This window comes from Dromiciops gliroides, chromosome 1 (assembly GCF_019393635.1).
Source record: "Dromiciops gliroides isolate mDroGli1 chromosome 1, mDroGli1.pri, whole genome shotgun sequence".
Classification (NCBI taxonomy): Eukaryota; Metazoa; Chordata; class Mammalia; order Microbiotheria; family Microbiotheriidae; genus Dromiciops; species Dromiciops gliroides.
In genome coordinates this window covers 418,465,168-418,489,521 of record NC_057861.1, presented here as the reverse complement: position 1 = coordinate 418,489,521, position 24,354 = coordinate 418,465,168, and the positions used below count along the sequence as shown (strand labels likewise).

General features: G+C 36.8%; 1 protein-coding gene across 1 annotated transcript in view; it reads right to left on the bottom strand.

Moving 5' to 3' along the window:
* RANBP3L (RAN binding protein 3 like) overlaps window positions 1-24,354 on the bottom strand; it is a 65,552-nt gene that overhangs the window by 20,080 nt on the left and 21,118 nt on the right. The window contains exons 3-13 of the mRNA XM_043975903.1: window positions 20,576-20,634; window positions 19,921-19,957; window positions 19,333-19,404; window positions 18,607-18,681; window positions 13,477-13,548; window positions 10,037-10,182; window positions 7,496-7,599; window positions 6,305-6,389; window positions 4,383-4,485; window positions 3,820-3,944; window positions 2,299-2,419 (exon numbers count right to left, since the gene is read on the bottom strand). Coding sequence (XP_043831838.1) covers window positions 2,299-2,419; window positions 3,820-3,944; window positions 4,383-4,485; window positions 6,305-6,389; window positions 7,496-7,599; window positions 10,037-10,182; window positions 13,477-13,548; window positions 18,607-18,681; window positions 19,333-19,404; window positions 19,921-19,957; window positions 20,576-20,634 — 999 coding nt within the window. The remainder of the gene's footprint in view (window positions 1-2,298; window positions 2,420-3,819; window positions 3,945-4,382; window positions 4,486-6,304; window positions 6,390-7,495; window positions 7,600-10,036; window positions 10,183-13,476; window positions 13,549-18,606; window positions 18,682-19,332; window positions 19,405-19,920; window positions 19,958-20,575; window positions 20,635-24,354) is intronic.

Genomic DNA, 24,354 nt, shown 5'->3' with positions numbered 1-24,354 from the left:
AGAATTCTAACAGCCGCCTTGAAGGATCTTTGCTTTGGAAAAACTGAGTCAACAAAACATGCCCTGGCAATATAAACAAAGGGGCTCAATGTAGCTATAATTTATCTGAAGGCTTGTGCCTGTGACCAAAATTATAGTATTTGAGTATGTTGATTCAGGGTCAAGCTTGAGGAGGTCATGGTAGACGTCCAATTTCCCTTAAGAGGTCATTTACTCTTCATCAGTGCTGATCTGAATGTTGAGCACACACTAGAAGAAGTACTTAAGTGATAGAGGAAGGCTGCCCCCCCCCTTAAAAATCCCAAATTATTTTTGCCTTTAAGGTAAACCCGAATGCAATGAAGTTGTATAAAATTACATCTTCTTTCAACAAATATTTTTCATGGTAAAATATGAACTTTTCCACAAAGTCCTATGCTGCTGCCCCATGGCACAGATGTGACCAGGGATTTCTAGAAGTCTAAGCCACTGTGGCACAAGCTCAGGTTGTTTCTCCCAAGGAAGCTATCCAGCTGCTCCAGGCAATGACCCAGTAACAGTTTGCCTTGCTCAGTATGGAGAAACTTATGACCAGAAAGCTACCTACTAGATGTCTAATATTTTGGCTCTGATAACCCAAGAAACATATATGAGCAGGATTCAGTCCAGTGAAATCTTTTTCTTTTTGCCCTGACAATAGTAGAGTGGAGGAAAATGGAGGGGATGGGGAAGGGAATGGAGACCAGAGGCTGCCAGCTCTTAGGCCATTTACAAATACTAACAATTCTTGGTACTCTTTATATTGATCTTCTTTCAATGACCAATGACCTTATTGAAGGAACTGAATAACAACCATATTGATATTCTATTTAGAATTTATATTGATAAATGAAAGCAGAAGTCATAAATAAGACTTATGAACTCACATTCACACATTTCTTATTTTCTCCCAAGTACCAGGTTTTCTGAAGGCCCATTCTCACTCTGCTGAACAGGTGTTTTCTTCCCTCTCACGAAGACTACTTTGGGCTCAAAACTTCAGTCAGAGATCATATTGTTTAGGGTTCTCTCTTTGCTGCACAAATGCTACTATGACTGAACAGAATCTACAGTCTCCACTTCCAGCTCACCCTCCTGGCTACTCCGGTTCCACAATGGCTGCCTGGCTGTCAGGAAGATGACTACACCTTGGGGACAATTCAGTGACTGATAAGTGCATACTTGGAACCTTGTTATCATGAGAAAGCTCAGGTGTGCAGCTATCTCCTTTGCACTTTGTCTTCCCCTATTAGAATGTAAGCTTCCTGAGAGTACAGATTGGTTTGTTTTCTTGTTTTTGCATACCCAGGATTTAGAATGGTGTCTTGGAACAAAGAAAGCACTTAGTAAGTGTCCTCCCTTTCTCCTTCCCCTCTTCTCTCTCTGTCTCTGTCTTTCTGTCTCTCCCTGTTTTCTGTGTTTCTCTCCATATGTTCATATAGATTTTTTATCTATTATCATTTATTGCTATCTATTATCATTATCTATTACAATATATTATCATTTATTGCTATCTATTGCCATTTATAATTTAAGGGATTGAAGTACTAATGGACTGTGTTTGCTTCTGCCAATCTCAGTACCACTCCTTCCACACTCCCACAAATCCAGGTGCAAGTTACCTACTCTGAACCAGTGAGTTTCACAGAAGCCATACCCTCTGTCTCAATTTTATTCACAACTTCATAGGAAGCATAGATTTAGAGTTGGGAGGGACATTAGATACCATTTAGTCAAACACCTTTGCTTCATGTTCATGATTTTCTTTTTTTTTTAGTGAAAACTGAGAATCCCTCTAAATAACAAATTTCTCTAATGTATTAGGGAATATATTGTCAGTTAGGTGATACAGTTGTTAGAGAGTTGGATCTGGGACCAAAAGGAACTGAAGTCAAATTCAGCTTCAGCCATGTACTGGCTTTGTGAACCGGGGCAAGTCGCTTAATCTTTGCCTCAGTTTCCTCATCTGTAAAATGGGAATAATAATAAGACCTGCCTCCCAGGGTTGTTGTGAGAATCAAATAAAATAATATTTGTAAAGCAATTTGTAAATGATGTGTTTACAGAAATTCTCACTATTATTTTTATTATTAAAATATGCTATTCACACAAATTCTATTCATTCAAACTTTTCAAAAATACTTCTCACACAAAGTGAGAATATTAAAGTTTGGATCCCTAAGAAATGTATCAGCCTCTATTTCTGAGTTATATATGTCTGAAATCCTATTCACCCATAGAAACATGATTTAGTTAATAAAGAAAATTAATTTTCCTTACTCAGTCTTGACTGCAGCATCCCAGAGTTATTATTTGCTGTGTCATTAAGTCTCAAAGTTCCTCTGCCCCTTTCAGTCCAAGATTGTGTTGTTTTTTTAAACACAAAGAGTTTGCAGTTGATCTAAATGAAAAATAAAAACAAAGACAACTTGTCATATAGGTAAATTTGTTCTGAATCAAGTATCTTCTACGGACCCACTTTTAAGTGGATCTCAATGTCAATTTTATGAAAGATGGGGATATATAACAATAGAAATGAAATTTAAGATGTCCCATAGTAAAGGGCATGGTATATATTGAATAACCTAACCACTTCAACCTAAATGTCAGAAGGTCATGGAGAAGTAAGAAGAGGAGAAAGGAAAAGGAAGAAGTCCTGGGAGAAGCAACTTTTGGGGTTTGAAAACCTTCCCATGATTGCATTGTTTTATTTCCTATCATTGGATTGAGAGTCACAAAACTTATATTTATGCAAATCTTCATAAACAACATACAAATTAAAGAAGATGAGGGAAAGTTTGATTTGGACAAAGTGTCAAACAAACTCATCTGAAAGAACTTTGGCAAAATAAAAAGTAAAGAACCAAAAATAACCAACAGTGGAAAGAGTACCAGCAATCAGAAAGACCTGAATTCAAATTTGGCCTCGGATACCTATTAGCTGTTTGAACCTAGAGAAGTCACTTAAATGCTTTTTGCCTCAGTTTCCTCATCTGTAAAATTAGGATAATGGCATCTATTTTCCAGGGTCTTGTAAGAAACAAATGAGATAATAATTGTAAAGTGCTTAGCACATAGTGAAGGTTATATCAATATTTATTATTAATAATATTATCATCATGTGATATTAATATTATATATAACTATAATAATTGTTGGTACTACCATAACATTGTTATGATATTGTTATCAATTCCTATATTCTTCTTTTCTTTTCTTTTTTTCTTTTTTTTTTGGCTGGGCAATGAGGGTTAAGTGACTTGCCCAGGGTCACACAGCTAGTAAGTGTCAAGTGTCTGAGGCTGGATTTAAACTCAGGTCCTCCTGAATTCAGGGCCGGTGCTTTATCCACTGCACCACCTAGCTGCCCCGATTCCTATATTCTTATCTTAGATGTAAGTCATCTTTTCAATAGAGCATTTCATAAATATTCTAAAATACAAACAGTTCTTTTAGCACTGATTATTAAAACAGCTATAATTGAATGGTTTGGTTTTGGTTTTGGTTTTTGATCCTAAGTCTTAGTTCAATAAAATTACCTATACATTTGAGTATGTGAGAGGTAGGACCTATTGTAATATAGCATTCTAGGCTATCTTCTCCCTTTAGAAACTAATAAAAACTCATTGTAAACAAGTCCTTTTCCCTTAAGAAGCAAAAGTTCAAATAAAAAAACTGGCTCAATCTAGTTCAAAGTCAACGTTAATTCATAAGCTTTTTCAAGGAAAGACACTGCTGTCCTTCAGCTTCAAAGATGACCCTCTTGATGGTTATCAGGCACAGGGATGTTGACAAACTGACCTTTAACACATTATGTTCTTCCTCCTCTCCTGTTATAACTTCAATTTTCTCCAGTATGCATTTTGATGATGGTTTGGAGAAGAATGCAGCTGCTGATTCCTTCAGTGTTGTGTTTTTACGAGAGCCTATTCCCAAGAGAAAATGAAAATAAATCAATCTCCAGACCATGGTTATATGCCAATCTTAGAAGATGTTCTTTGTCAGTGTAAATTAATAAAAATATTGTGTTGGACTGTTTCCAAAACAATTTTACTGCTGCTAATTAAGCTCAAAGACTGGTTAAGTTTTTAAATAAAATATCATCTGACATAAATTAAAATGAAATTCAAATAATATGGCATTTAATAATCTAAAAGGGTTAAATGTTAATTTTATTTATCTGTATGTGTAGGTTATTTTAAAATACCATTTAACCACATATATGTATTACTGGTATATTAAATATATCTAATTTGATTCTAAAACATGAGCTATTCTTAACAATACCTCATGCATATGTGATCTCACGATAGACAAAATATAGAAAGGAGAGAAGAGGAAGAGCAGAGAAGAGAAATGCTTACTTGTACATGAAAACTGTATGGGAAATGATACAGATGAAGTGAATGGGTTTTCCCCATTATATTGATCTTTTTTTTGGTGAAGCTCAATGGATTTTTGTGGACTCTAGAAAACAAGAAGCTTTCTTTAATACTGTACATTATATACAGAGACTCAAAAGTTTTTGTTTTTACACACATGAATTTCTTTTTTAATCTAATTAGCCTTTTCCTGATCAGTATCATATAATGAAATAGTTAAATGAATACCATTACTGATTAGTAAACACTTACTAAACACTTTGTACTCTTGTCCCATCTCCTACAGTCTCCTGTAGGAACTTACCCCAACAATTCTTTCTCTCATTTATCACCTCTTCTCATTTAATTGCTCTTTCCCCGATGCCTACAAATATGCACAGGATTTCTCCATCTTTCATGAAACAAAAACAAAAACTTCACCACTTGACTCTGTCATCCCCTCAAACTTCCATTCTATATCTCTTCTCCCTTTACCAACCAAAACCTCTGCAAGCATCACCTACACTCTTGTGTCTCTTTCCTACCATCTCCCTCACTTCTCAACTCCTTTCAATCTGATTGCCAACTTCTCCACTGAAACCACTCTTTCCAAAGTTAGCAAAAATCTCTTAACCTCTGTCCTATTTCTATACTTTTGCTCTTCATCCCAGGAATATATTCTTCCCCCTTTTCTATCTTTAAAAATTACTTTCTTCCTTTCCAGGACCAACTAAGGTACCATTTCCTCCAGGAAGCTTCCTCTCTCTTCATGCCCAGGTGAAAGATACCTAGTTTTACTTAAAATTTCCCTGTAGCTTGAGCCTACACCTCTGTACTTTTTACTTTTCCTTGTATCATTGGGGGTTTTTTGTATCCATATCTGCCCCATTGTTGCTAGTTTTGTACCCGACAAATGTCTTATGCTTCAATATATCAAGGATCTGTGACTTCTTAGGTGCCAAGACTCCATCCACATTGTTCTTATTGTTGTTGTTCAGTTGTTCAGTCGTGTCCAAGTCTTCATGATGCCATGGACTATAATGTGCCAATACTGTTCATGGGGTTTGGGGGGCAAAGATCCTGGAGTGGTTTTCATTTCTTCTCCATTTCCTTCCACCTACCCACCTACATATAACTTAGAACTTATTTTCCGAGAGTTAAGGTCAAATGACTTGCCCCTAGTCCTGCAGCTAGTGTCAGGTCTTGCACATAGCTGACATTTAATAAATGTTTGTGGAATTTAATATGAAATCTTAAAGTTTAGTCAATTAAACATTGATTCAGTTATCAGAGCTTCATGAATTCCAACACAGTACCTTGTACAAATGGGTGCTTAATAAAATTTGAACTATCCATCACTAATTCAGTTTTTCTGACTTTATACCTCAGGAGTAAGTCACTCAAATGTTCTGAGCCTATGTTTTCTATCCCCTAACATTTCAATGGTAATTATAATGGTTTTCATCTCTGTACTTCGACATAGCATTGTTTTGTGAGGATTCATTAACGAATGATTAAAAAGCAGTTTGCTGATGTTCAGTGCCGTTGAAATATGCTAAACAACAATTCTATTACCAATTGAGCATATCTAAGTGTCTTTAGACCTGCTGAGATTTACCCCCTGAAAAAAACTGTCTTGATTAACACATGCCAAAGCACTTACATAACAGTATTACAAATGTAATATATTGTAATTATGCAGCTCCTCTCCTCTGGGGTTTCCAAGCTATTATCCTAATAACTAGAACACGCTTCCCATGAGGTTCTTTTGTTCAAAGGGGAGGAAAGCATATCGTTTTCATCCAAGAGAGCTTTAAAAAGTGTATTAGAATTTAACTATTGTTTTGATGATGTTGCTATTAAAAGTACTAAAATGAAAATTTTCTTATAAGTGATAATTGAGTTATTCGACTATGAAATCTTACCAAAACTCTCTCATTCATATTTTCTCCAAAAATGAAATCAGAACTATGGCTTTGTAAAGAACTTCTGTCTTCATCTGGTTGACTTCTGTGGAAAGAATTTTTAAGTAGTATTTTTCAATGATGATATTGGTCATTCCAAATATTAAAAATAAACAGATGAAAAGATTAGATGAGGAAAGAAATTAAAACTGAAAACAATCTAAGTTAAACATTTTAATGTTGGATGATAGGTGATAATGAAAAAGTGACAAAAAGCAAAACTCTGTTATGGATATTTTGAAGCCTTCATTCTCTTCTCCTTATTTAGCTCTTTTCTACCCCCAGGAAGCCAGCATTATTTCCTACAAAGTCCCCCTAAATCTAAAGCAAAGAGCTTTGATAAGACAATAATGCTTGATAGAAAATTTGCCTAATATCTTACCCCTAGAAGGAATATTTGTGTTTTTAAAAATACCTACAGAGATAGGGAGGCAAAGGATTAAATTTCTGAAAGTGGATTTTCAGCACCTGGGTTAGGGGAAATTTTTGAGCTGGGATGGGTGGAGGGAAGAGAAGATATTCCCATTCTCTTTAAATCATGCCTGTAGATATTAACAGTAATCCACACTCACATAGAAGATGGTTTTCTTAACAACACACTGAACTAGTACAAATAATATCCCCATTTTACAGATGAGGAAACCCAGTGACTTTCCCCTGGTCACTTAAGTACAGCAATGGTAATCATAATAGTTCATTCTTATATAACACTTTGAAGTTTCAGAGCACTTTACACATGATATCTCATTTGGTTCTCATAGCATGTGAGATGGGTGTGATTAAAATATAACCCCATTTACCAGATGAGAAATTTCAGAGAGGTTACGAGATTTGCCCCTGGTCACACAGTTAGACCTGTACCTATAGCTCAATGAAAATCTTTTTTTTTTTTTTTTTTTTTTTTTTTTTGCGGGGCAATGAGGGTTAAGTGACTTTCCCAGGTGTCAAGTGTCTGAGGTCAGATTTCAACTCAGGTCCTTCTGAATCCAGGGCCAGTGCTTTATCCACTGCGCCACCTAGCTACCTCCATAATATAGTAATCTTATGTTTATAATCTCAATTCTTTTTCAGAAATAGTTAAAAAATTAAGGAAATTGAAGCAAAACCACCAGAAATCACTATTTAAATTGCTCCACCCCTTTATTAACTCACCTTATTGGGGTAGGACTTAAAAGGTCTGAGCCAGTAGATAATCTGACTGAGGCGTGAGTACTTGTTGAATTCTCAGTAGGCCTATGAAGATTCTCTTCAGAAAGCTGAAAGAAAAAAATTCTACTCAGAAAAAAAAAGATCATGTTAACTCTTTCATAAAGGGGACTAGCAATTAACTAGAATTTTACTAGAATTTAAACCTCGTAACTGGTCACTTTTTGCCTGCTTCATGATCAAAATTTCATGCACCGTAGTCAATTAGCTGAGGAAAAGACTGGAATTTAAGAGAACCTCTTTGACTTTTAATTTTTATACTAGTTAAGAAAAGTTAATTCCTATGCCTGGACCAGAAATGCCACATTTCAATACTGTAAGACCAACACCTGTATTTCACTGAAAAAAAGCATGAATGAATGAATACATGAAAAAAAAAGCATTTATTAAGTACTTACTATATAGAAGGTACACTGCTAAGTGCTGGGGAAACAAAGAGACAAGCAAGAGGTTTTGCTCTCAGGGAGTTCACATTCTAAGGGGGTGACAGCACATATAAGATACTTTAACTGAGTGAGATAAAAAGGCCCCATGTTTTTAAGGGTGCAAAGCAGATTGTGAAATATCTTCTTTAGTGCCATTTCTACTGATAAAACACTCTACCTTTTCATGTTGAATTATTTTATTGATGCCAAGGACTTTGGTGGTTGGAACTCTTATGAGTCTTCGGTAGTTTTGTCTACAGTACCCACAGAAGTAGTGGGGAGACTGCATCTCCACATCCTTGTAGAGATTGCTGCCCAGGATGAGGACTGGTGTGTGGGGGTGGGACTGAAGCAGGACCTGTGGTCTGGGTAGTTTTGCCACTCCAGGGCTCTTGGTTTTACATATACATTGATGGAAATTGGTCAGAAGTTTGTGTTGGTGAGGGATGTGCCTCCCTTCTCCATAATGATTGCTTCCCTCAGTGATGGCTGAAGGACCTGAACTGAAGGCAGGGCTGGTAGTCAGAGGGACAAGACTATTCCCAAAGCTCTTCATTTAGGTTCCTGGGCTGTCTTCACTGGGGTCTGTGGGGAGGTGATCATTGAGGTAGTGGCAATGGATTAACCAGTGTGGCATATGCAGCCTCCTGTATCTCCCTCAGGGTCCCTTGCTGCTTCAGCAAGGTTTACTTACCTATCTTATAGTGTCAACATCAGCAGCACCATGGTAGTCAACCAAATTGATCAGAAACTCATCTTCAGCTCTGCTATAAACCTTTTTACTCTTTTAACTAGTTAATTCTGATGCCTGAAGTAAATATACACATGTGGATATATTTACACAGAATCATTATAATTTGAGCTGAAATGCTCTGTAAATCACCAAATTCAGTGCCCTTCCCCTACCCTTTTCTCATTTCATGGACAAAAAAACCTGAAGTCCAAATAGGACAAGTGATTTACCCAAGAGTTCAACGTGAGCACCATGTCAGAACCAGGATTAATACCAACTTAACTGAATTTTTATTGCATTAATTAAATTGAGTATTTTTGTTTTGGTACTAACACCTTCATAGTGTTCCTCTCCATCAACGAATGAAAGTTCATTTATTAAGTACTTATTATATACAAAGCATTGTTGTGATGAGATGTAAGAGAGAGAGAATAGCACTTAACCAGTCCTCAACAATTTAAATGGCAATTGATTTCTTAAATCCAACAGGGCCCCATCCTACCCTTTCCCACCCCCACTTTTTTTTGTGAGGTAATTGGGGTTAAGTGACTTGCCCAGGATCACACAGCTACTAAGTATTAAGTGTCTGAGGTCAGATTTGAACTCAGGTCCTCCTGACTCCAGGGCTGGTGCTCTATCCACTGTGCCACCTAGCTGCCTCTTTTTTTTCCTCTTATACCATATTACCTTCCTTGAACTCTTGAGATTTAGTACACAATGCTCTCTCTCCCCATTGTACATTTCCCTCGATGTCCCCCAGATTTAGAGTGCTCTCCCTTCTCACCTCTGTCCTTTAGCTTGTTTCAAGTCCCAGCTAAAATTTCATCTTTTACAAAGAAGCCTTTCTTTACACATTATTTCCCCTTTAGAATGTGAGCTTTTTAAAACAAGAACCATCTTTTGCCTTTCTTTGTAGCCCAGCACTTAGCACAGTACCCAGAACAGAGTAAGTGATTAATAAATGCTTGTAAATTCAACATGAGCTCAGAAAGCTCAAAAGTAAAACTGTGAGGCAAGCAAAATTTATCTTCCAAAGCCCATTCTCAGGAGCATATTGCTCTCAGGATGTTCTTCTCAAGGTTCACCCCATCCTGACCATGACATTTTATTACAGGAACTCCTTGCTTTGATATTCCATTACCTCATTCCACCAATGCTTCAAAGCTCTCCCTAGGTGACAAAGAGTGGGAAAGGGACAAACTAATCCTTCTTATCATATAAACTAGCTAACATTATTTGGACATAATTAAGATATCTACAAAAATGAAGTGATTCAATTTAATTCAACTTGACATGTATTTATTGTCTTGCAGAGGTTATTTTTCTTACCAAAATTTTTGCTTTTTCACTAGTCTTGTAAAATTCCACAGCCTTGGCATGTCCAAATGCATTCCTTTCTACACATCTCTGAGACTGAGGTGGTTGCAAAATGGCAGGTCTTAGAATGGGACCTTGTTGACTGCGCTCCCAATGGCCTTAATAATACAGAACAGAAGGATAAGTAGTCTTGAAACAAAATGTACCCATCAATTTAGGGGCCAGTAAAATGCAAGGTTTCTCCAGGAAAAAAGGGTTGCGATAACTGCATTTAATCCTAATTCATTCCTTTCTTTACCCTATCCAGAAACCAAAACAAAACAAAGCAAAAAACTACCTTCAGTATGAAGGTTAGCAATCTATTTGATCACAAGTACATTGTGCTCAGATAAGACGACAACAAGGGAAGGATCTAGATCAGCAAGAATTGTCTTTGATGGTAATTCACTAAGATGTAGTCAACAAAGACCTTCAAAGCATATTAACTTATAACTTATAACGGTGGCTATACAAAAAGCATGTGTGTGTGTGTGTGTGTGTGTGTGTGTGTGTGTGTGTGTGTGTGTGTGTGTGTGTGTAATGGATAGAAAGCTAGTCTTATAGTTGGGAAGATCTAGGTTTAAGTCCCATTTCTGACTCATATTAGCTGTGTGACCCTGGGCAAGTCACTTAACCCTCATTGCCCTCCAAAAAGAGAGAGAGAGATAGGTAGAGGAAAAAATGGAAAGAGGAATAAGAGTGATGCAAGAAAATCATGAAAAAAAGTCAACAGCTTGGTAAAGAAGACATAATAAATACCAAAGAAAATAACACCTTAAAAAAACAAACTAGGCCAAATGGTAAAAGTACAAAAAGCCAGTGAGGAAAAGGATGCCTTAAAAAGTCAAACTGGCCAAATGGAAAAGGAGGTACAAAAGCTCTCTGAAGAAAATAATTCCTTAAATATTAGGATTGAGCAAATGGAAGCTAATGACTTTATGAGAAATCAAGAAACACTAAAACAGTGGCAGCTAGGTGGTGCAGTGGATAGAGCACTGGCTTTGGATTCAGGAGGATCTGAGTTCAAATCTGACCTCAGACACTTACTAGCTGTGTGACCCTGGGCAAGTCACTTAACCCTAATTGCCTCACCAAAAAAAGAAGAAAAGAAAGAAAAAGAAACACTAAAACAAAACTAAAAGAATGAAAAAATAGAAGGCAATGTGAAATATCTCATTGGAAAAAACAACTGACTTGGACAATAGATCCAGGAGAGATAATGTGAAAATTATTGGACTACCTGAAAGCCATGATTATAAAAAGACCCTAGACATCATCTTCCAATAAATTGTTAGGGGAAATTTCCCTGATGTTCTAGAACCAGAAGGTAAAATAGAAATGTAAAGAATCCCCTAATCTCTTCCTGAAAAAGATCCTCAAATAAAAACTCCCAGGAATATCATAGCCAAATTCCAGAGCACGCAGGTCAAGGAGAAAATATTGCAAACAGCCAGAAAGAAACAATACAAGTATTGTGGAGCCACAGTCAGGATAACTCAAGATCTAGCAGCTTCTATCTTAAAGGATTGGAGGGCTTGAAATATGATACTACAGAGGGCAAAGGAACTGGGAGTACAATGAAGAATAACCTACCCAGAAAAACTGATTGTAATCCTTTGGGGGGGAAATGGGAATTCAATGAAAGAGAGGACTTTCAGGCATTCTTGATGAAAAGACATGAGTTGAATAGAAAATTGGACTTTCAAATACAAGACTCTAGCGAAGCATGAAAAGGTAAACAGGAAAAAGAAATCATAAGGAATATTAAAAGGTTAAATTGTTTACATTCCTACATGGGAATGTGATACTTGTAATTCATAAGAACTTTCTTATTATTAGGGCAGCTGGATAGAGTATATTTAGACAGAGGGCACAGGTGTGAGTTGAATATGAAGGGATAATGTCTTTTAAAAATAAAATTAAGGGATGAGAGGAATGCACTGAGAGAAAGGAAAAGGGAGAGGTGGAATGGGGTAAAGTTTACATAAAAGAAACAAGAAAAAGCTTATACAATGGAGGGAAGATGGGGGAGGTGCTGGGGAGTGAGTGAACCTTAGTCTCATTTGAATTGGCTCAGAGAGAAAATAACATACACACTCAATTGGGTATACTAATCTATCTTACCCTGCAGGAAAGTAGGAGGGAAAGGGGATAAGGGGGGTGATAGAAGGGACCGCAGGTTGGGGGAGGGGATAGTCAGAAAAAAAAACACTTTTGAGGAGGGACAGGGTTAAATGAGATAGAAAGTGGAGTAAATGTCACAGGGAGGGAATAGGATGGAGGGAAATACAGTTAGCAATAGTAACTTTGAACAAATTTTGAAGCAAATTTGTCTGACAGACCTCATTTCTTAAAAACATAAAGAACTGAGTCAGATTTGTTCAAAGAAGAGCCATTCTCCAATTGATAGATGACCAAAAGATATGAAGAGTTTTCAGATGAACTAATCAAAGCTACTTATAACATATGAAAAAATGCTCTAACTCACTATTGATTGGAGAGATACAGGTCAAAACAATTCTGGGCTACTACCTTATACCTATTAGATTATATAATAGGACAGCAGAGGAAAATGACAAATGCTGTAGGGGATATGGGGGAAATGAGACATTAATGCACTCTTGGTGAAGTTGTAAACTGATTCAAACATTCTGTAGAGCAATTTGGAACTATGTCCAAAGGGCTATAAATCATTTGACCTAGTAATACCACTACTAGGTTGGTATCCAAAAAGCAATAAAAAAGTTGAATTCAAAATTGAGGAGATGTCCATCACTGGAGAGTTGCTGAACAAATTGTGGGATGAGATTATGATGGAACACTATTGTGCTATAAGAAATGATGAGCAGTATGTTATCAGAGAAACCTGGAAAGACTTACATGAGCTGATGAAAAGTGAAATGTACTGTATACAAAATAAAAGCAATATTCTAAGATGATCAGCTGTGAATGATTTAGCTATTTTCAGCAAAACAATGATCAAAGACAATTCTGAAGGACTTAGGAAAAATGCAGTATATCTCCAGAGAAAGAACTGATGGTGTCTAAATAAAGATTGAAGCATATATTTTTTTAGTTCCTTTTTCTTAAGTTTTTTTGGTCTGTTTTATTTCACAATTTGACTAATGTGGAAATGTTTGCATGACTACATGTATATAATTTATATTGAATTGCTTGTGTTCTTAAGGAGGGTGGGGAGTGATGGAGGAAGAGAATTTGGAACACAAAGTTTTTAAAATGGATGTTAAAAATTGTAAAAAAAATTAAAATTCTAAATAAATGAAAAAAGAATGCCACCCAGAAAAAACTGTTTGTTATAGTTTTGCAGAAATGCATTTGACACATGAACTCATAAGTCCCAACCAAAAAAACCCCAAACCAAACCAAAACAAAAAACCAAAATGGTTACATACCTTTTTCTGTCTTGGCAATGTCAACATTCCATTGTGAAACAGCTGTGGTCATGAAAACATTATTTTTCTTAACTGTAAAATAAGTATTTAAAACACTTTTAAATTTCTTTGATAACTTAAAAAAACCCAAACTATTATGCACATAATTTTAAAACATGTTGCTGTTGTTGTTCAGTCATTTTTTTTGCAGTTGTATCTGATTCTTTGTGACTTCATTTTGGGTTTTCTTGGCAAAGATACTGGGGCAGTTTGCCATTTCCATCTCCACCTCATTTTAGAGATAAGGAAACTAAAGCAACCAGGGTTAAGTGACTTGCCCAAGATCACAAAGCTAGCAAGTGTTTGAGGCCAGATTTGAACTCATGAAGATGAGTCTTCCTGACTTCAGGCTCTGCATTCTATCCACTGTGCCACCTAGCTGCCCTAACCTTAAATTATACCATCACTCAAATAAACACATATTCACAATTATTTGTACTTTTTAGCCCCACGAAAAAGGGCTGGATTTGGAGCAGAGCTGGAACATTAGCTCTGCCACTGTGTGTCATTTCTTTTTCTAGACCTCATTTCCTCAGCTATGAGACAAGGAAGGAGGCTGGATATCTGAGGCCACCAGGTCTAGATCTATAAGTAGGACTATGACTTGAAAATGAGTTTCCCAATGCAATATATTGAGCATTTTGGTATAATGGAAAGAGCACTGGACCTGAAGTCAGGGGTTATCAAGCTTTGAATCCTGACTCAGACACTTAACTAACAGGGTGATCATTTAAATTCTCTGAAATTCAGTTTCTTCATCTGTAATATAGGGTGAAAATAATAATAGATACCACTTATATAGTGCTTCAAAGTTTGAAAAGCACTTTACAAATATTATCTCACTTTATTTTTACAACCTTGGGAGGTAGGTGATATTGTTGTCCACATTACACAGATGAAGAAACTGAGGTCAGACTAAACACTCAAGTAACTTTTCCACTGTTACACAAGGAATATCTGAGGTCAGTTATAATACTCTATCCACTGCACCACCTAATTGTTTTTAATGCTTTTAAGCACTCACCATATAGGGTTATTGTGAGGAACAAAAGAGATAATATATAAAAAATACTCTGTAAACTTTAATGTTATATTGTTGCTGTTATTCAGTCATTTCAGTTGTATTGGATGTTTTGTGATTGCATTTGGAGTTTTCTTGGCAAGATAAAGTGGTTTTCCATTTCTTTCTCCAGGACATTTTACAGATGGGGAAACTGAGGCAAAGGGGATTATGTGACTTTCCTAGGGTCACAACCTAGTGTTTGAGGTCAGACTTGAACTCATGAAGAGGAATCTTCCTGACTCCAAGCCCAGCACTCTACCCATTAGGCTTATTATTATTATCCACTTCCTCTGTAACCCCTTTGGATTTTCTGCTTATTTTATATGCCCTTCACCTTAGAAGATAAATGTCTTGGGAGTGGAGATTGTTTCTTTTTTGATTGTTGTATTCTTATCACCTACCAAAGTGCTCATTAGTCTCCATTTTTCTCTTTTTATACAATAGTAGTCATTGTGGATACTGTCTCTGCTTTCTTTGCTTCGTGTTACTTTATATTAATGTCTCTATATTCTATTATTTTAATGGCATAATAACATTCTTTTACATTGATTATTTAAAACAGTTTTTATCTGTGAGAATATGATGTGCTTTCCAGTTTCGGCACTCTGCAAGGTCTAATCTATCCTGTGGTAAACTCACCAGTAGATGTCACTATTGGCATTGAAAGAACAAATAGGGTTACTGTTGCTTGGGCTAGTTTCTGTCATTTTATTACAATCTGAGATAAAGCTAAAAAGTCGGGGGATAATTACAAACACAGGCTCTTCTGGGGTAGAGGAGGTACAAGAAATAGTATACTAAGGAAAATCCTAGATTAGGAGGGATATGGTCTGAAGGGACAACAAAGATTCTTTAGCAAAGTAAATAGTAGACCATTTGTGCGGCACTGTTAAGTGAATGAATGATGGATGAATCCACACAAATGAATGTTTCTTTTTATATTATCATATGCTGGCAATTCCCCAGGCCTGGAATACTCCCCCTCCTTCTCTCTGCCTCCTACCTTCTTCCCTGCTTTCCTTCAAGTTCCAGTTAAAATCCTACCTTCTATAAGAAACCTTTCCTGATCCTCCTCAATGTCAGTACCTTCCCTTGACTGATTATCTATTTTATCCTGTAACTAGCTTACTTATACATTGGTGTTTTGTGATTTCTCCTCTTTTGCATGTGAGCTCCTTGAGATCAGGGACTGTCTTTTGCCTTTGTATATAAGAAGCCTGGCTTACAGTAGGTGCTAATTGATTGATTAATTGACAATACTTTGATGAACCCACAATCTCATTGATAACAAATAGAACTCCTGTTATGTGGAAGATGGATTAGAGAAGGGAAAAACATGAGGCAGGGGGACCAATTAGGCTGTTATTTCAGTAGTCTGATTGAGGTAATAATGGATTAAGGTGGTGACTGGGTGAAGAAACAGGGACAGATGGGAGAGAAGAAGGGATTTGTCAACTAGTTAGCTATGTGGGATGAAGGAGAGCAAAGAATTGAGGTTGATTCCGAGGTTATGAATCTGGGTAACTCAAAGAATGGTAGTGCCCTCAACTAAAATAGGGAAATTAGGAAAAGGGATGAGTTTGGAAAATACTGTTTAGAATCCCTATTTTCCTCCAAAATTCAGTTTAAATAGCATCTCCTACATTAGGACTTTACTGAACCCTTTCAGCTGTTAGTGTTCTCCCCCCAACGCCTGCAGTCTAAAAATCATCTTGCTTGTATTCACACACACACACACACACACAGACACACACACACACACACACACACACACACACAGAGTTTCTCCCAAAAGAATATAAACTACTTGAGGGCAGGGACTACATTTGACTTTGTATTCCCACTGCCAAGCACAGTATCTGGTAGATAGTAGGTGAATGTTTACTTCTTTGATAATAACAATAACTATCATTTACATAGTATTTTCAGATTTACAAAGTGCTTTGTATACATTATCTCATTGGATCTCCACAACAACCCTGTGGTGCAGATACAAGTATTAAGCCTGTTTTATAGATAAAGAAATTGAGAAACTGGAGATCAAACAGATTAAGTGACTTGCCTTTTGTTCACACAGCTGGTATGTGTTGGAGACTCACTTTGGGCTGAGATTTCCCTACTCCAAGATTAGTATGTTATTCACTCTATTAGCCTGTCTTGAGATGTTATCAAGAGATGAAATCCTTCCACTAGAGCAAAATGCTTTCAGATCTTTTGTTTTTCAATTCTTGATGGCACAGTAGATAGAAATGCTGGAATCAGGAAGACCCAAGTTCAAATCCCACCTCAGACTCTTATTAACCTCTGTTTGCCTGTTTCCTCAACTTTAAAATGAGGATAATTTTAGCACCTACCTCTCAGGATTGGTTTATTTGTTTTTTAGGCAATCAGGGCTAAGTGACTTGTCCAGAGTCAATAAGAGTCTGAGGCTTGATCTGAACTCGGGTCCTCCTGACTTCAGGCCCCGTGCTCTATCCACTATGCCACCCAGCTGCTCCTCAGGGTTATCAGGAGGAGCAAATGAGATTTATAAAGTGCTTAGCACAGTGCCTCGCCCATAGAAACCACTATATAAACACTTATTCTCTCCCCTCCCTATCTTCCTTTTTCCAAAAATCTTGTATAGAGTTTCTACCTAATAGTAAACTTTTAAAATAATATTATAGCCTTTTAACTCTTTGAAAAGTATGTAGAGTGAGTTATTTCTGTTCTTTTTAATAGAACTACAAATGTGAAAATGCAAGCAATATGAAGCAACCTGGAGGTCAGTGTTTCTCAAAGTTTTGACTTCAGGAATCCATTAAGCACTTAAAAATTTTTGAGGACCTCAAAGAGCATTTGTTTATGTGGGTTATATCTATTGATACATACCATATTAGAAATTAAAACTGAAAATTTTAAAAATATTTATTCATTCATTTAAAATAAAAATAAACTCATCATGTTAATACAAATAACATATAATAACATATTTTGATAAAAATATCTTTTAAAAAACAGTGAGAAGAGTAGCTTTTATATATTTTACAAATCTGTTTAATGTCTGGCTTAATAGAAGATGACAAGATTCTCAAGCTTCTCCATTCGATCTGTTGAGATATGTTGTTTTGGTTGAAATATATGAAGAAAATCCATCCTCATACAGATATAGAGTTGGGAAAGGAAGGAGGATTTTAAAACACAAATAATATTTAGTATAATTATAAAAATAGTTTTGATCTTAATGACCCATTTAAAGAGTCTTAGGGACCATCAGGGGTCAGCTTATCACACCTTGAATACTCCTGTTAAAGGCATTTGACAAATATTAATGGAAAAGTATGGAATTGATTTTAATTATGGAGGAAACTATGAACTGAGTCTTCTGAGTATAAGCAACCTTATTAAATGGAGGATGGGAAGAGAATCATACATCAGTTTGCTTTGATAATGATAGTTCCTCCGATTTGAGGTTTTGATAAGTGGCTCTTATTACTGAGTCTCTATAGATCTGAGCATACCCACTTTCTGTTGTTCAATTCTCCCAAGAGAAGTATTCCAGGCTTGGTAGAAATTCTGTATGAAGGGATATGGAATGCAGATAAACCATTTTAATGGAATAATTCAACATTAATTCAGAATAAATGGAAGAGTGCTATTTGAGTAAGTGAACATTTTCAGATTGCAGTATATTATGTGTACAGTTTAATTACTTTGGGGTAGTTCACACATTATCAATTAACAAGTAAGTGGGTACTAACAAGTAAAATATACTCATATTACATAAAACTTCATCATACATACAAAAGTCCTTAAATTATAGACTTTTGTTCAAAATTATATAATCTGCTAAAATTAGTACAGTCTGAATTCACAAAGCTTTACTGCGTATAACATTTCCATTTGACTTCTACTTAATTTGACAAGTAGTTGAAGTCACACACATATTTAAAATATATTAGTAGGTGAAAATGAAGAGGTGAGAGCCATTTTTACAATGCTCAATCTTCAGGCTAGACTCTTGGGTTAGAAACTTCAAAATCTATTACCTGGTTGGGAGGGGGGAAATGTAGGAAGGACAGTGAAGGAAGATGATCTCATTCGTTTTTGGGAGGGTGTTGACTCTGAAAAGATATTTAAAAATAAGTTAATTGGCATATAGTGAGGGGGCTTTTTTTTTTTGTTTTTGTTTGATTGTTTTTTGTTTTTTGGTGAGGCAACTGGGGTTAAGTGACTTGCCCAGGGTCACACAGCTAGTAAGTGTCAAGTGTCTGAGGTCAGATTTGAACTCAGGTCCTCCTGAATCCAGGGCTGGTGCTCTATCCACTGTGCCACCTAGATAGATGCCCCTGAGGGGGCTTTTTTAAAGAGAAAAATTAGGATATCAGGAAGATTATGAACACACTTGAAGTCATTGACAATTCAGTAGCTAATAAAATTCTTATGATAAAATGTCATTACTAAATGGTAAACTTAAAAAGAAGTCATTCTAACTGGAAATTTTCTGTTTTTTCCTCATTGAATGTGAATTGGAAGAGGTAGGGGACTATGGTTGTGGAACATTGCATAAACTGTGAGATTTAGTTGATGTGTTGTTTAGTTTTGCTGAACAACATTTTTCTCTTTTTTTATTCTTGATTGTGAGGCATGACTTGTTGGGGAAGAGAGGCAGAGGGATGGGTTTACAAATAAACATGATGTAAAAAGAAAAGATAGCAATCAAACCCCAAAAATTATTTGGGAAAAAAGTGAACTAGTAGAAGTAAAGGCCCTACCTTGCTTGGTATCTGCTGTGTGGAAAGTGAAAGATGAAGATCTGGCACGCTTTCTCGAAGAGCCTGAGAGTCCTGGGAGAAATACAATGGGAAGAAGGTAAATTCAATGAAACCTTTCTCCATAAAATTAAAGTCTCCTTAATAATGCTGTGGATCAGACACCAAGCATCATCTTTTTTATAAACATTGTTCAATAGTACTGTTTCTCAAGCATTTCAAACAGATACTTTTACGTATAATTTTAAATAGTATAACATTGATGGCAATAGCTGGGACATTACAAACTACAGACACATCAACTAAGGCTTTAGAAGGTTCATTATGAGATAGTTCTGCAGGTAGTGTATTCATGAGGCAGTGTGAGGGGAGCATTATAAAGTTGGCAGGGTCTCATATCAGCTATCTTTCCATGTACAAATGCACAGGGAAAAGAATATGATGTCATCTTTAAACACAAATGACAACACCAGAGATGACTAATTCACAAACGCAAAAAGTTCATTATTAACATGATAGAGGTGCACTAACATATCATATTTCCTTGCTTTATATTAAGATTGTTCAGAAGTTCAGGATATAATTTATTACCATGTTCTACTCTGTCAGTAGTGTCTTCAGCTGGCTTCTGGAAAGAAACAAAGATACCTGTGAGATCTGGACTTTGGCTTTTTCTGTTTCAGATGTGAATCTTTTCACTATGTAGGAGAATCCTGCCAAGACAGGTACATACAGTATAAAGCAAAGTAAAGCATTAGGACAAAGCAGCTCTTTGCCATTATTCTCTGCTCCCCCTCCCCGCCCCCAGTTACATGAGTCACAGGCTACAAGGGTCAGGAGTTTGTATACAGGTTCTATGGCCCTTGGATTAATTATCCAAAGAAGACCCCACCATCACCACCAAGGAACAACCAGGCAATAATAGCAAAATGGGACCACTCCTTGTTGGTAATAGTGTTTCACAAAGTAGATGATCTGAGTGATATTCAGAGAGATGATAACATTGAGCACCCTTTGAAATCAGTGAGATATATTTAAGGATCTTTTATCTTAGTTTAAAGGAGAATACTGAAGAGATGAAGAACAGATCTAGAAGTAGTACTTTCTAATTAGAGTTTCTTATGGCAGATTTCTTTGTTGGGAGATATAGACCAACAGAGAGGGAGGGGAGAAATTAAAAGGGAGGAAGATGGGGAGAGGGAGGTAGATTAGGAAGAAAGAGGAGACTATTTTATTACAGGTTTACCTTAAAAGCCTGATCTCTGTTTTCAAAAACAAATACTGGCTGGGCAATAACACTTTTTTCTGGAAAAGAAAAAGAATATTTTTTTAAAAAAATTATACAAAATCCAAACTCTTCTTACCAACTGAAAACACTTAACAAAATATTTACATAGAATTCTCTTTATCTTCTCTACCTCAAAAAAAGACCCCCAGAATTGTAGAATGTTAGATCAGAAGATGAGGAAAACTAAAGTTCAGAGAGAAACAATGGTTTGCCTTAACTGTCATTGATCTAATTAGTGATCAAGTCAGCATTGGAACCCGTGTTTGCTCCTTGTTTTGTTAATGATCATAAAGTTACTTGTATAACCAAGTCACATGGATCTCAACTTCCATTTCCACAAGTATAAAAGGGCTACTAATAATATTTGCACTACTCTCCTCAAAGGGTGGGAAAAGGCCCGGAGTGGTATAAAGTGTTTGTGATTTCCCCAAGCAATTTTTTAATGTAAAACACCATAAAATCAGGATCTATTATTATTTCTTCACAATTTTATTGACAAGGCAACATGTTGTCTACAAAGTCTCAAACTTTCTCCATACCCTATTAATTTACAATTCTGGGTTTTTTTTTTGTTTTTTGATTGTTTTTATACAAGGTGGACCAAAAGTCACAAAGGGGTCTGATTTAATAACTTTTTGAAAATTATTTTTCTTTATTTCCTATATATATATCTATATCTCCTACATATACTGTATGTGATTCTATGGAGTTGTAAATTAAAAACAAAAAATAAAGGAGTTATTAAATATTGAAACTCCTTTGTGACTTTGTGACTTTTGGCCCACCTTGTATATTAGTTTCCCCTCATGTATTATTTAGGAGGCCACTCCTCATCAAACCTGGTCACTCCTGGGAGAGCTAATGGGAATTTCATTTGAGTGTATCTGGGAAACGTGAACCCCAGAGGCTAGCTGGGGTTTCAGGGGCTTGCAGAAGCTGAGGGAATATTCATGATCCCATCCTCCAGGCAGGGAAAAGGAGGGATCTGGAGAAGGAGAAAGTACACGCCCAAGCTGGAGCTAAAGCAAGAACCCAGCAGGAGGGGTGGGGGAACAGAGGCTTCTAGCTCCAGCCTGGAGGCACCAGTTTGGCATAACCCCAAGGGCCTTGGGCAAGGCATCCCTGCCCAGGCTGCCCAGCAAGGGGGAAAGACAGTCAGTCACCCCGTTCTCCTGGACTGGATAGAACCAGGCAGGTCCAGCCTCAGGCAGAGCTGCTCAAGATGAGGTGTTGGCTGAAGTGGAACTGAGTGACAACTCCTGCAGAGGTGCCCTTGTTGCCAAATAGGTCACCTCTAATTGCTGCCAGGACTGGAATAATCTGCCCTGGCTCCAGGCCTGGCATTTTCTGTAGACTCCTCCCTCCACGCCCTCCCCACGATTTCTCATTTCTCCTCCTTTCTCATCCTGGCTTCTCTCCCTTTCTTTTCTCTTCTTTCCTTAATCTTCCTTTCCTTTCCCTCATATCCCATCTTTTCTTTCTATAGATTTAGAGCTATAAGGGAAGAGGTTGTCTAGGCTACCCTCCTCATTTTACACATTAGGAAATTAAGTCCCAAAGAGGTTAAGTAATTTGCCTGAGGTTATCCGTATAGTAAGTGGCACAGCCTGAATTTAAACCTAGGTTCTTGGATTCTACATATATAGTTGCACTGGTTTCCCCTCACCCTTCTAATGCAGAGATTCTTAACCTGGGTGGGGGGGGTGGTCTCTAAATTTGTTTTTTAAAAATATTTTGATAACTTTCAGTATAAGTGGTTTCCTTTGTAATCCTGATTATTTTATTTTATGCACTCAAACATTATTCTGAAGAGTCCAGAGGATTTACCAGACTACCACAGAGGTCCATGAGAGGAAAAAAAAAGTTAAGAACCCTTGCTCTAGTATTTAGCACTTTTTTGCCTTTTCTTTTCTTGGGGGTGGGGGCGGGCAGGAGACATCCAGTGGAAGACAAAGAACTGGCTGAGAAAGATTGGTGGGGGCAGGGAGGTGTCATACTCCCTCAAGATTTTCTCCCCTTTGGCTTTAATATTCTTGTTCTTGGCTTCATTTTCCTTTCCTCTTTGTCTTACACTATTTCCATCTTTCTTACACCACATGTCCTTTTTCTTTACAAATATTGGGAAGTTCTAAGTATACTCTAATGTTGAACATCACTGTCTTTTTTGGGATGAGTTTTAGGGAGAGGATGGTGGAAATTGCACCAGGTCCTACCAAGTTGTTTCTTAACTTTGATAGCCTAGACTTGTTGGCAAACATAAAGGATGTTCCAAAATGGTCAGAGAGTTGATAAGAAATTAATGAATGCTTCAAACAGATCAAATATCATATTTGGAGTTAATACAGAGAGAAGTAAAGGACCACAACAAAAACTTGGGAAGAAATGTGTAGTTATAATATCAAAAATATTGATCTTTATAGCAAACATGAGGATTTTTGTCTAAGGCTGTTGATAATTCCCTCTCTCATGTAATAAATCAATTTTATATTTCAGTGTTATATTTTAAATCTAATTTGTAATTGTGGGTGGGGCTTTTTTGAGGGTAGGAAGAAATTTATAGAAAATACAATAAATTGAGGGCTTTTAAATCATGGGAACAGAGCTCATCTTATATTTCTCTGAAGTAACTGTGATATTTATTTCCAGCAAAAACCTAGTGAAATAAGAACAAATATATCCCAGAAACCATACTCTTTCATTTAATCTATATGTTGAATATCGATTCTCATTACCACCTGAAACTATTTAGTGGTCTTTTAGAGTGATCAAAAAGAAAACAATTTAGAAGTAAAAAGCTAGTTTATCATTCATACCTCCTCAACCCTTTCTTCATTAATATATAACAACAGGTAGGGTGGGAAGAAACTGATGCAATTCCTTATTGTGGAATACACTGAGGCTCTTCTAAGACATGATGACAAGTAATGGAATTGTAATTGCTCTCCAATTTAGGGCATGTGTAGACATCTCATAACTGGTTCTGGTTTGTTATTCATGTGTTAAGGCAACAAACTATTCATTAGGGCACATGCAAAATGTACTAATCAACTAAGATCTTCCTCTCAGTTGGTCTCTTTCCTGTCTAGCTGCAGTTTGGTTGAGAGAGGCAATTATGTAAGAGGAAAGGCTCTGGGAACTTCCCATTTGATGCCGACGTGTGTCCCATGAAATAGGCCTCTATTCTTTTCCTCTTTACTTTTGCTCAATCTTGTTTTAGGTGAAGGAGATTGGAGATGACTATGACATTATGAGCTACCAGAGTCTGGAAACTAGAGCCCCAAGTGACTTGCTTGACCTAGCCCCAAAGTAGCACAAAGGCAGGCTTATTCATCCATTGGCCATGCTGCAACTGGAAGTGAACTTGGGGGGGCTGTCAAATAAAATGTAGAAACTGGAAAATATGAGCCCATTTTCCCCAGGGACTAAGGTAGTATGTGTGTGTGTAGGGGGGGGGGGGGAGGTGTGTATACTTTTCTTGCTATAGCTTCAAAGTAAACATTCTTTTGTCAACTCTAATTGAGGGTTAGTTGGTTAAAAAGAACTTGAATAGGGGGGCGGCTAGGTGGCTCAGTGGATAAAGCACTGGCCCTGGATTCAGGAGTACCTGAGTTCAAATCCAGCCTCAGACACTTGACACTTACTAGCTGTGTGACCCTGGGCAAGTCACTTAACCCCCACTGCCCTGCAAAAAAAAAAACAAAACTTGAATACTAATCATTGGTGGCTAACAGTGGAGA